We start from the raw sequence: 13,271 nt of genomic DNA, 5'->3' as shown, positions 1-13,271 counted from the left end.
CAAGAACTGGATCCATCACTCTTTTCTGAAGGCAGTACCCGCCCCCTCGTCAGCAGAACAGTGGACCATCCAACCTGCTGACTCCTCATCTCGTGACGATCTCGGGCTAAAGCTAATGTTTAAAGATACAAATAGTGGGCACCTTAACGCTAAAATGGGCCCACCCAGGTACTGGAGACCCTGGGTTGGAAAGACTCTGGTGATAATTAATTGGGTAACATTGTTATTCTCTGTATTGGTATTTCTAAATTGTGCATATTGGGAGCATAACTCCTTTGTTTCGCTTGCGCACCATGTTGCTAATTTAACAAACCAGACTGATTGCTGGGTATGTGCTCCAATTCCACTGTCCCCCCAAAACGGGAATGCCTCTTGACATGCTGCCCTTGACCCTAGCAGAATTAGCTGCCACCAAAGAGCAGGAAAAAACGGATTCGCCATTCTGGAACAAGACCTCTTTACAGCAAGCCACCTATCAGGACCAGGAGTATTCAGTTGCAGTACTCACTGAGGGAGTGTTATGTTTTACCTGAAACCAATCTGCTCACTATGGGCGTCCTGTGGGAAAAAGCTCCTGTGTTATTACACAGTGGGCTGATGGGTATTGGATAAAGCCAAGAGGGGAGGCCAACAGTGTGGGTGTAATGGTTCCTCCCATTTTAGGGAAACTCTTACAAATACTCTTACCACAAAAGAAAGGTTTGGAAATATAACTTGCCGTCCAGTTAATATCTCCAATGTAGCAAGCCAATGGTGGGTTTGTAGTGGTCCCTATGGTGAGTGTAATTTGAACGGCACAATTAGAAACGCCCCCACTTGTACCCAATCAAAAAAAATAAGATGCCCCCGTAGGGGCATAAAAATTGTTTAAAAAAGCAGTCAAAGCAGCCTTAAATATCCCAGGAATCCCCTTAAGAAACAGTCCTTACTGGGCCCTACAGGGTCACTATTTTGTATGTGGCCGAAAGGCTTACAAGGTGCTGCCAGCCAACTGGACAGGTAGCTGTTATATAGCTCATGGAGTTCCTCATCTTTCCATAACTGCCACACTGCCCAAAGGAAAGATTAGAAATGCCCGAGACACCTCTGTTGAGTCACGAGAAAAGACCCTGCGGCGACTGACTACAGCATTGGAGGGCAATATGAAGAATCCCCTCACAACCGAGAAGCTGGTAGGGTGCTCTGTACTGGGAATAGCGCCACTGGTTTCCGGGCCAGCCATGGCATGCATAGGCCGCTATACTATAAGGCTGCAGATGGTACTTGAGAAGGTGGCCTTAAAGTTAGAGGACTCGGTTAGTAATTTAGGGTCAGCAGTAAAAACATTAAATAAAGAGGTACAGCAGCTCAGGACGTTTTCCCTCCAAAACAGGCTGGCTTTGGACTATCTCTTGGCATCCCAAGGGGGGGTTTGTGCCTCGTCGGGCCCCGATGTTGTGTATATGTAAATAATAGCAGTTACGAAATCTATAAAAAGGTGGTACAGGCTGAGGCCCATGCCCGAGCCGGAGCACAGGTTGCCTATACTGCCCCAGAGAACGATTGGTTGCAAACCTTGTTTTCAGGCTGGAGTTTGTCGTCTTGGCTTGGTGGTTTATTTAGCCTGCTATTGAAATTTCTCTTTCCTGTATTGCTTGTATTACTGGTATTATGCTGTGCAGTATCATGTGTTAGGGCCCTTTTGCAAAAGTTAATACGTCATTCTCTTCAGGGCTGTCACAAAGTGCTTATGCAAAGTCCTATTGTAAAGAAATAAGTAGCCCAAGTGAGAAAACTCAGAGCCAAGGTTGTTGAGTGTTCTCAAAGGGGGGAGTTGTTGGGGACACTGGGGCATGGCCACTAGGTAACTCGAGGGGATGGAAGACCACAAGTGTCGATAAAGCCCCCTTGCACTAGGCCCAGGTGTCCTTGGCCCCCCCTCCTGCCTGGAGGCACTCGCAGCAGCTCTGTGTACTAGGCCCAAGTGTCCTTGGCCCCCCCACCTGAAGGCACACACAGCAGTTATGCTAAGGATCTGCAACAATATGCTGCGGAGTCAGACTGCCTGAAACTAAGCAAGGCCAAACAGGGGAGATATGGAAGAACAATGCTGAATAAAGCAGCTTTATGTATAGTTTAACAAATGATACAGAGAACCAGGGAACTAGCTGGAAACTGGATTGGCTAGCTATATGGATACTTGGGGCAGCTTGCTATTGGATAAGTATGCTGGGAAAAAGGATGTATAAAAGCCTGTGTAACTTCCTGCTCTGTGTACAGGATTTGAGATTCAAATCTCCCTGTACCTTTTTGAAGCTTCAAATAAACTTTTCTGCTTCTCCACCCCGTTGTGATTATTGGGTGTAGCACACCGGGTAACGAACCAACTTCAGCTGTTGTTTAGCCTCTTGGCACTGGGTGCCGGCAACATTGTAATCAGGGCCGTCCCTAGACATTGTGGTGCCCTATGCAGCCTGGCCCCAGGCCTCCACGGGGGATGGGGGTCAATGTTCCCTCTAATTTTTGACAGACTGTGTGCACAAAAAATTTCTTCTGTGCAAACTTTTGACAGGCCATGTGCACAAAAAATGTCTTCTGTTCAAATTTTTGTGCGTGCAGTGTTTCGCCGTGTGCACAGGGTTTAGGATTGGTGTGTGTGCGCACACGTGCACAGCTTAGAGGGAACAGTGTTGTGGGTGGGGTCTGTGCCCAAGGTCTGTGGGGGGCAGGAGAAGGCTTGGGGGGTAGGGGGAAACCGCCCCCCAGCATGAGCTGGCGAAGCTGGTTGGGGCTGAGTTGCTCCACTTCCTGCCACCTGGTGATTGCTGGGCGGCCCGACCTCACAGTCAGGGGGCGACAAGAAGTGGAGTGACCCGGCCCCAACCTGCTCCATTCCCCTGGCTCCCAGCCTTGGGACTTGGTGGGCAGGGGGGAACTGCTCCCCAGCACTCACCGGTGGCGCAGCTGGGCGCCAGCGGAGCGGAGCAGGCTGGGGCCGGGTTGTTCCACTTCCTGCCGCCCGGTGTGTGCAGGGCGTGCCCGACCCCTGCTGCAGTTCACCTGAACCTAGCTCAGGGGAAGGGGTGGGGTGAGGGTGGGGTTAGGGCTGGGGCGGAGCAGTGGTGGGGGCTTTGGGGAAAAGGCAGGGCGGGGGCTTTGGAGAAAAGGCAGGGTGGGGGTAGCTTTCCTGGCGGGCTCAGCCAGCCAGGGGATCAGGCTGGCCGCTAGAGCAGCACGCAGCTGTGTAGGGCACCAGAAAATTTGGGGCAATTTGGTGCCCTAAATTTCCTGGTGCCCTACACAGCTGCGTATTCTGCATATGGGTAAGGATGGCCTTGCTTGCAATGAGCTCTGCATGGGCTCAGGGGTCCACACATGCAGATGTAGTGCAGAGTGGAGTGTTAGTTTCTCCTGGTCCATTTGTGCATCTCTCACACAATAACAGAGGATAGATTTAAAAAAAAAAAACATAGAAGAATGTGATTGCAAAGGCACAGAAACGAGCAGGGAAGACTGGGGGCTGAGGTAGTACGTGAAACTATGTTTTACTAATTTTTTTGAAGTTGATTAGATTTCAAGGTGACTGTCTCCTGAGTTAAGCAATATCTTCGGGATCCCTCTTTGGCGGGTGCAAGGTATTATCCTCACTACACACAGCCCCAGGCCAGTTACACGCTTCCACCTCCAGGGAGAGGGGCCAGGCAGGCGGGGAAGCCAAAGGAAACGTCCCTGAGCTCAGGACGCCCCAGCTCCCAAGATGCACGTTGGTAAAGAGGTCCACGTCCAGCAGGCTGGGCGCCCCAGAATGCACACGCTATGACATCACATGGAGACGTCATGACGCGTGGGTCCTGCCTGACAATGCCGTCACAGAGAGGCGGAGGTCAAGGCGCAGGCAACGGCAGAGCTCCTCAGTCCTACACCCCAGCGACGGACCGTCCCGCCCCGGCTCTGGTCCGCCACCATCCCAGCATGCCTCTGCCGACGGAAGAGCGGCGGGGGCGGGGCCTTTCTGTACGCCGCTCCAGTTTTCTCTGTACTCGGGAGGGCGGAGCTGGTTGCTGGGGCAGGGGAGTGTGGCGTCGTCGCTGCGGAGCCCGGGACAGCGGGTAAGAGCGGCCGGCCCCGCACCCTCCTGAGGCGGGGGCTGTATTCGCAGAGCCGAATGCACCGAGAGGGCACAGAGGTCTCTGTGGTGAACCGTGACTCTCCGCGGTGGGGCGGGCCGGGTGGCTCGGTACCCTCTGCTGCTCCGTCACACCCCCCATCCCAGTCTGCGAGCCCGGTTTGCCGCAGCCTTTGCGGAGGAAGCTCGGTGCGTGTCAGCAATGGGTTGAGGGGTCTGCGGGGGAGGCGGCTGGGGGCCGCCCTCAGAGGAGCGCTGGGGGTCCTGACTTATCAGAGTGCTGCCATTCACTCGTAGGGTCATGATAGAGGGCAAAGTGGGGCTGGCCCCATTGTCCACAGCTCAGTGCCAGAGGCCGGGTACAGCCGCTGGGGCAGGGAACAACAGTCCAGCCTAGCTGCTGGGATGTGGGAGGATAGAGGGGTTCCTCCTACTTGGGGATAAACTTGGCCATACCCCCTCCACCCCACATCTCAGCTGCCTGTCCCAGTGTCGGGAGTGTGGGGTCTCTTCCCCCAGCTGCAGTGCCTCTCTCTGGGGCTTGGCCCTTCCAAGAAGCAAAAGTAACCAGACTGGTCAGTTTCACTGCTCCTCTTAAAGAATCCTGTGAGCTTCCAGAGAAACTAACAAGACAGCTTCACTCTGCTGCTTGGGAAACCTCTGATCATCAGCTGAGTCACTGAGTTGTCAGACAGCACTGCTTACACTCACTTTCAGAAGGGGATAAGGACCATATAGGGGGAAGATACTTGTAAAAAATTATAAGTTCTAGAAGCTTTTTTTAAAAATGAAAGCTTAAACTCTATAGAAATGCATGATTCCCATACTTGACAGATAACACTTCCTGCTTGCAAAAGGTAAGTAGGTGAGTGGATTTTCCAAGCTCTGATTAATTAAATTGCATATTTTGAGTTCTTTATGTAGAATATATCCCCTAAATTGTTCTAATATTTTCAGGATATGTGACTTTAATGATATTGTAAGAAATCTTTTCCTCATGTTGTGCTTCTTGAATAGGTAACTCAACAGCATTCAGAAAAGTGACCCAAGTTGCAGACCTAGTATGAGTGAAGTCCAAGATTATTCCATGGGGGCAATCTTAAAAATAAACTGTTCTGTTCTAAAACAAACGTCCCTTTATTCGCCATCTTCAAATATAGTATACGGCTCTTTCAAGCAACACTGCCTATAGCAGTGGTCCTCAAACTTTTTTTGTTGCACCTCTCCCCCCTTACTCTTAATGGAATCCATCCATCCACCCTCAAACCCTCCCTGGAGTGGCAATCAGCAGCCAGGGGCAGAAGCCTGAGCTGGAGTGACACTGGGAGCAGAGTGGGGCTGGGTGGTGCACCCTATCCTCCTTCCTCAAATGTTCCTCTGTGCCCCACAGTTTGGGGACCACTGGCCAATAGAATAACAATCCTATTTGGCCCTCGAGGCCACTAATTTTACAGTTTTAAATAATGAGTATATTTTGTTTGTATTCTGGGAAGAGTATTTCAGTGGCCTTCAGCCTTAATGTTAGTTACAACTCCATATCAACCTTATATTGTAAATCAGTGGATCTCAACTTGGGTACGTGAACCCCTGGGGGTATGCAAAGGTTTTCAGGGAGTGCATCAACTCACCTTGATACTTGCCTAGATTTACAACAGGCTTCATAAAAAGCACCAGCAAAGTCGGTACAAACTAAAATTTCACACAGACCATGACTTATTTATACAGCTCTATATACCGTACGTACCCTGAAATGTAAGTTACAATATTTATATTCCGGTTGCTTTATAACTATATGGTAAAAATGAGAAAGTAAGCATTTTTTTTCATTAATAGTGTGCTGTGATACTTTTGTATTTTTATGTCTGCTTTTGTAAGCAAGTAGTTTTTAAGTGCGGTGTAACTTGGGGGTGACAAATCAGACTCCTGAAAGGGGTACAGTAGTCTGGAAAGATTGAGAGCCCTTGTGTAAATAGATCAATGGCATTATCCAGTTCAATAAGCTGGGTTTCCAAGGAGCAGAGAATTAAGTATTGATAAAGAAGGAAAAAAGTCTGAAAAAGGACACTGATGTCGAAGTTTTGGAGACATAGTGGGATTTCATGGAGGGTTCATGCCACAGCTCTAGAGGAGAAGGCAAAAACCCCAACCCTACTTCCTGAAAGTCTTCACCATTGGACAGAGTTATGACTGGTGGCTAGCCAAACCTAGCATTACAATAAGAATATCATCTGCAAAAATTCCTGTAAGGGGAAGCAGGTTCATCAGTTCACATCCAGTCAAGATTGCAAGTGATCAGAAGTTATCATCATTTGATTACTCAGTTGTAAAATGAACTGGTGATGGAAGTTCAGCATCCTAACTGACATTGTTTATCAGGAAGGATGAGTGACAGAACCTGGAGATGCTCATTCTGTAACAAGGGCACATAGGTTGGAAAAAGAAATTAGCTTGTCTCTTGTCAATGCTGCACTAATTTTAATGGATAGGACTTTAGTCCCCAATACTGCCAAGGTAATAGTAATTCCCTTTTAAGAAAGTTGGCTAAACCTTATATTCAGTAACTTTTTTGTTTCATTCCTTTTCCTTTCAAATTATTTAGGGATATGTACATTTTGCCTTTTATTATTGGGGTAGCTTGTCAACATTAATATAATGGGGGCTCGGCCCTATTTTAATCAGAATTGGATTGGATTGTTCCAGGTGCTATATACACATAGGAATACACAGTCCTGTTTCATTGTGTACAACTGTGCCATGCTTTAAAGGGAAAAAAACTGTAATGAAACTCAGTGACTGAAAATTAATTCTTCCCTTTTCAAACTCAGTCTAAACCAGATTCTAAACCAAAAATTCAAGTCCTAATTCAAGACCTAATTCGATGTAAACATGCAATACAAGATTTTAGTGTTTGTTGTATTGGGTATTGTGTTAACAATTCATACTTATTATGGCTATATTTTATGGAAAATTAATACATATTTTGAAATAATCCACTTCAAAAGGAAATTGGTTTTGCAAACCGAACAGCTGTGTGGGTGATATTTTTCACTTATGGTCTGGGTGAGCCTTCCTTCTAATCTTCAGCAGATATGTGAGCTTCAGCTATCTTCATTTGTTTTTATAATTCTGTGTATAGATGTTACTTTAACAAACTTGAGTTTTCTTCTCCAAATTATATGTGGCAGCCTTTGGAATGGTTACTTCCTAGTACTAAGAAACTAAGATATTAAAAAATATACCTACACAGCAAAAGAGAAACCATGTACAAGTTCCAAGTATCAGAGGGGTAGCCGTGTTAGTCTGTATCCACAAATAAAAAACGAGGAGTCCGGTGGCACCTCAAAGACTAACAGATTTATTTGAGCATAAGCTTTCATGGGCATAAGCTTTCTTCACAAGTGGGGGTTTTTACCCACGAAAGTTTATGCTCAAATAAATCTGTTAGTCTTTAAGGTGCCACCACACTCATTGTTTTCAAGTTTCGAAATAATCTAAAAAGCAAATTGCTTACTCAAGCATATACGTCGTATGAGGACTTATGCCCTATATGGGGATTTTAGCTTTAAGCTATGTTGCAGGAGCCATACTCATCGCTCAGTCCATTCCAGTCCTAATGTTTTCTATGCATTTTGGTATAAAATTAAATTTAATCTTTCAATTGCACAATTTTAAATGTGCTACTGATTTCTGTATTTACTTAGACTCATAGCCTTTAAGGCCAGAAGGGACCATCATGATCCATCTGAGCTCTTACCTGTTGCAGGCTACAGAACCTCACCCACCCACTCCTGTAGCAGGCTCATAACCTCTGGCCAAGTTCCTGAAGTCCTCATAGCTTCATTTAAAGAAGTTCAAGTTACAGAGAATCTACCATTTACTCTAGTTCAAGCCTGAAAGTGTTCCATGTCCCAGGCTTCAGAGGAAGGTGAAAAAAACCTCAGTGTCTCTGCCAATCTGACGCAGGGGAAAATTTCTTCCTGGCCCTGAGCACGTGGGAAGGACCTGCCAGCCAAATACCCGGGAAAGAATTCTCTGTAGTAACTCAGAGCCCTCTCTCTTTAGTGTCCCATCTCTGGCAACTGGAGGTAATTTGCTAATAGCAATTGTGGATGGGCCATATGCCATTCTAGGCAGCCTCATCATACCATCCCCTCCATAAACTTATCAAGATAAGTTTTGAAACAAGTTAGGTTTTTTGCCCCCACTGCTCCCCTTGGAAGGCTGTTGCAGAATTTCACTCCTCTGATGGCAAGAAACCTTCACATAATTTTGAGCCTAAACTTATTTATAGCCAGTTTATATCCATTTGTTCTTGCACCAACATCAGCCCTTACCTTAAATAACTCCTCTCTCTCCCTGGTGTTTGTTCCTCTGATGTATTTATAGAAAGCCATCATATCACCTCTTATCCTTAGTTTTGTTAGACTAGACAAGCCAAGCTCCTTAAGTCTCCTCTTATAAGGTAGGTTTTCTATTCCTCTGATCATCCTAATAGCCCTTCTCTGCACTTGTGCCAGTTTTAACCAGAATTGCACACCGTATTCCAGATGAGGTCTCACCGGTGCCCTGTATAATGTCAATAACACTTCCCTATTTCTACTGGAAATACCTTACCTGATGCTTCCTAGGATTGCATTAGCCTTTTTTACAGCTGCATCACATTGGTGATAAGTGGTCATCCAGTGATTGACCAATACACCCAGGTCTTTTGCCTCCTCTGCTTCTTCCAACTGATATGTCCCCCACGTTTAGCAAAAAATCTTTGTTAGCCTAAGTGCATGACTTTGCAGTATTGATTTTCATCCCATTTCTTTTACTTCAGTTCTCAAGGTTTGCTCAAATCTTTTTGTATGATATTCTGCTCCTCCTCCATATTGGCAATATCTCCCAACTTTGTGTCATGTGCAAATTTTATTAGCTCACATATACTCCTTGTGCCACAGTCATTAATGAAAATGTTAAATATGATTAGTCCCAAGATGGATCCTTGAGGAACTCCACTAGTAACCTCCCTCCACTTTTTTATTTACCTTTCAGCATGACCCATTGCAGTCACCCCTTTAACCAGTTCCTGACCCACCTTTTGATTCTTATTAAGCCCCATCTTTTCCAATTTAACTAATTGCCCGTGTGGAACTGTATCAAATGCTTTGCTGAAACCCAGGTAGATTAGGTCTACTGCATGTCCTTCTTCAAGAAGTTATCTTCTCAGAGAAAGAGATCAGGTTGGTCTGGCATGATCTACCTTTTGTAAAACCATGTTCTATCTTACCCTATTTACCTCTATGTTGTTAACTACTTTCTCTTTCAAAATTTGTTCTAAGACCTTGCATAAAATTGAGGTCAAACTAACAGGTCTGTAGTTTCCTGCATCATTTTTTCCCTTTCTTAAATATAGATATTATTTGCGTTCTCCAGTCATAGAATATAACCCCCAAGCTTACAGATTCATTATTATTGGGCTTGCAATTTCATGTGCCAGTTCCTTTAATGTTCTTGAATGGAGAACATCCGGGTCCCCCAATTCATCCCATTACGCTGTTTGAGTTTGATTTCCACCTCAAATGTGGTAATTTCTACTTTCATATCCTTGTTCCTGTTAGCTACCCTGCCACTATCTCAAGCATCTCAGTGCCCTTATTAAAAACTGAGGCAAAGTATTTGTTTAGGCGTCGGGTCATACCTGTGTTCTCTTATCTCCATCCCGTCCTCAGTGCTTAGTGGTCCCACTTCTTCTTTCCTTGTTTTCTTTGTATCTGTGTAGATAACGAACATTTTACTGTTGGTTTTAATTTCCTTTGCGATGTCCAACTCTGATTGGCTTTTGGCAGTTTTCACTTTTCCTGTACATTTTCTGACCTCCAAGAGGTAGCTTTGCTGATCCATCCCTTCTTTCATTCCTTCTAGGCTTTCTGTTTTGAGATGCAAACCAACCCAATGAAGAAGCAACCCCTCCCTACAAATATTTTCCCCTTATTTGGGATGCAGCCTTAAGATAGTTATGGAAATGGACTGGACTGAAGAACTTGAGCATCTGAACACGAAGGAGGCTTGGAATTATTTTAAGTCAAAGTTGCAGAAACTAATTCCCTTAATGTTTTTAAAGTTGTCTCTCTTAAAATTAGGGACCCTAGTTGCAGACCTATTTTTCTTTCCATATAGTTTAAATTGAATTAACTCATGATCACTCAAACTAAGCTTTCTTCTACAGCCAGTTCTTTTTTGATGCCTTTGCTGCTTACCAATACTAAATCTAAAATCGTGTCACTTCTTGTTGGTTCGGTGACTGTTTGGTGAAGAAATCTGTTGGCTATCACATCCAGCAATATCTGGGCCCTACCATTATTAGTAGCACTTATCCTTCAGTCTATATCTAGAAGATTAAAGATTAAAGACTAAAGATTAAAGAAGATTAAATACCATAATCACAAAATTCCCAATAGTATTTATTTCATTAAAAATATTATTGGTCTCTGTCCATATCCAACTTGGATCATGTGAGTCTGTAGGAGACCCCAACCACTATCCCGGTGGAGTGTTTGTTAGTTTTCTTTCCCAAAGCAATTTTTGACTCAAACAGATTGTTTTAGCCATTCCATCACTTCTAATTTCTTGTTTCAGAGTAACAGCCGTGTTAGTCTGTATTCGCAAAAAGAAAAGGAATACTTGCGGCACCTTAGAGACTAACCAATTTGTTTGAGCATAAGCTTTCGTGAGCTACAGCTTATGCTCAAATAAATTGATTAGTCTCTAAGGTGCCACAAGTACTCCTTTTCTAATTTCTTGACAGTCTGCTTCATCATTAATATACAATGCTACTCCATCACCCTTACCTTTTTATTTCTGTCTTTCCTGAACAGCATTTATCTTTCAACACCTGTATTCCAGTCATGATTACTATCCCCCCACCTGTTTCTGTTATCCCTAAAATATCTGGTTTTCTCTTACATTTTGTTACCTGGGCCCCCTGCATTTGTGTACAAACATCTTAGCTGTTTCTGTTTTGATCTCAGCCAGATTCTTTGTCCAATTAGGTGCAGTCATTTTATTGCTTGTATCGCCTACCTGACTGTTACTGTCAGTGGTATTGGCACTATCTTTCCTCTTGACCATTCTCCTACCCTCTGTTGTTCCTTTCTCCATTGCTGTATCCTCCCAGTTGATTTTCTTCTTGCTCCATAGTAGAATCAGGCATGGTGATTATGTAAGTATCTCCCAGCTGTCTCCCCCAAATTCCTAGTTTAAAGATTTTAATTAGATGTGCCAACCTCCGGCCCAGAAGACTGTTTCCCTCCCTATTCAGGTGACATCCATCACATAAGAACAGTCCTCTGCCCGTGAATGCCTGCCAGTGGTCGAATACCAAAAAACTGCTCCCTATAGCACCATTGCTTGAGCTATCTGTTGATCAACATATTTTCTTGTCTTCACTTTTCTCCTCAGGGAGTGGTAGAATCCCAGTGAAGATCACCTGAACCTCCATTTCTTTAAGCATCTTCCTCAGCCTGGCATAGTCTTCCTTGATGATGCATACCGTAAGAATCTAGCAATATCATTGTCCTTCATGTGGGAAGCAATCTGTGGATTCTTTCCAGCTTCCATTTGGATCCTCTTCAGCTTCAGGTCCGCATATTATATCTTCGCTGCTGGCAAACAGCACATCCTTCTGTTCTCCAGATAAGTTCTGGTGACAGGCCTGTCTGTTCTTAGTCGGGACGTCCCAGTCATGTAGATCTGCTTCTTCCAGTGTTGGTGCAATTCTCTGGCCTTCCCCCTTCTGTTCTTTCTGGCTACAAGTCATATTGTCTTCTGTTCTCTCTTGCAATCTTCAGTGAGTCATCCTCTGGCTATCTCCATTGTCTCTTGCCCTCTTCTTGTAGGACTAGCGCTCTTTTCTCCTTCCTTCTCTCCCATCTTCTGTTGCTGCCTACCTCTCCCCTTCTTTTTCCAAATTAGCAAACATGTTCCTCAGCTCTTTCTTCTTCACTAGTTGGTCTGTTCCTCTGCCTTTGTTCTCATAGTCACATGCTTCCACTGTTCACTTTCTTAATCCAGCAGTCTACCCTCACAGTTCTCTGGTCTAGCATGCGTCTACAAGTCTTGAGGCTTCCCTCCAGGCTCCTCCTTTCCTTCCCTCTATCCACTCAAATCCCCTTTAAAACTCAGCTATAGTTTCTAACTGCATCTCCAAACCTCAAATCTTCTCTTGTGTCAGATCTATCAGATTGCACTTAATACAAATGAATCACTTTTTAGGTACCCTCTCCAGAACAATGTACGTGCCACAGCTTTTATATCCAGTTATCTTCATTGTCTCTTTCATTCCTTGGGTCTCTACCATTGCTACCTCCTGCTGCTGTCATAGTCTTCCCTCCTAAGCTGCTGTCAAAAAGGAAACTCTCACTCCTCCCCCCTGGCTTTCAGCTCTATTTTCTAACTTCTGTGCTGCTGCACAGTAACTACAATTCTTCATTCCCCTGTCGACCACTGCAGCTAGCTGCCCCTGCTTCTGCTACTCCAACTAAAAAAAACTCCAACACATGTAAGCACATTTGTCTTGTGCTCATTCCCTTTTGTGTCACAGGGTGGAATTGCCCTAATGGGGTTGCTGAGGATTCCCCTTGTGTTGGAAGAGCATCCGTTCTCTAGGGCACTTGTTACTGCTTCTCCTCACCCCACTGTGTAATGAGTGTGTTGGGGTTGTTGGTGGAGCACACTTCTGCTCTGGTTATCTGGGATAGGTGGAATGTCCCAGAGTTATTCTAACTTGCGCTGAGAAAGAACCAAACCAGATACTGTCTTCTTCAAGATGAGGGTGGGGGACTAGAGATTGTAAAGTCAATTATACTTCTCAGATGCACCAAGCAGAGCTTGGGAATACCTGATGATTTGTACTTTTATCTTGATTCTGTTTAATAAGCAGGGATAAGGAATAGGGACTTAATTTTTTTCAAATTAAAGTTTCGATTCTTGAGCCCTACAATAGAACAATTAAAATATTCTGCAATTATGCAGCAAGAGACTTGGCTGCATGACCATATTACACAGGAGAGACTGACAATATGCATATGATTAGACTAACCTATCTTTTGTGTTTATATTGCCTTCATCACCATAGTATTTGAGCTCCTCACAATCTTTAAACTGCATCTTCACAACTCCCTGG

The 13,271-nt window shown here is 44.8% G+C and overlaps 1 protein-coding gene across 2 annotated transcripts in view; it reads left to right on the top strand.

The window, feature by feature from the left end:
• The first annotated feature begins 3,797 nt into the window (after positions 1-3,797).
• The window catches only part of MICU1 (mitochondrial calcium uptake 1), a 214,036-nt gene continuing 204,562 nt past the window's right edge, over positions 3,798-13,271 (top strand). For both annotated transcript variants that reach the window (XM_084634526.1, XM_084634527.1), the window contains exon 1: positions 3,798-4,088. In XM_084634526.1, coding sequence (XP_084490652.1) covers positions 3,817-4,088 — 272 coding nt within the window. In that variant the 5' untranslated portion in view covers positions 3,798-3,816. The remainder of the gene's footprint in view (positions 4,089-13,271) is intronic.

The sequence above is a fragment of the Lepidochelys olivacea genome (genome assembly GCF_965140295.1).
Source record: "Lepidochelys olivacea isolate rLepOli2 genome assembly, chromosome: 7".
NCBI classification, from domain to species: Eukaryota; Metazoa; Chordata; order Testudines; family Cheloniidae; genus Lepidochelys; species Lepidochelys olivacea.
This window is presented reverse-complemented; position numbering and strand designations above follow the sequence as displayed.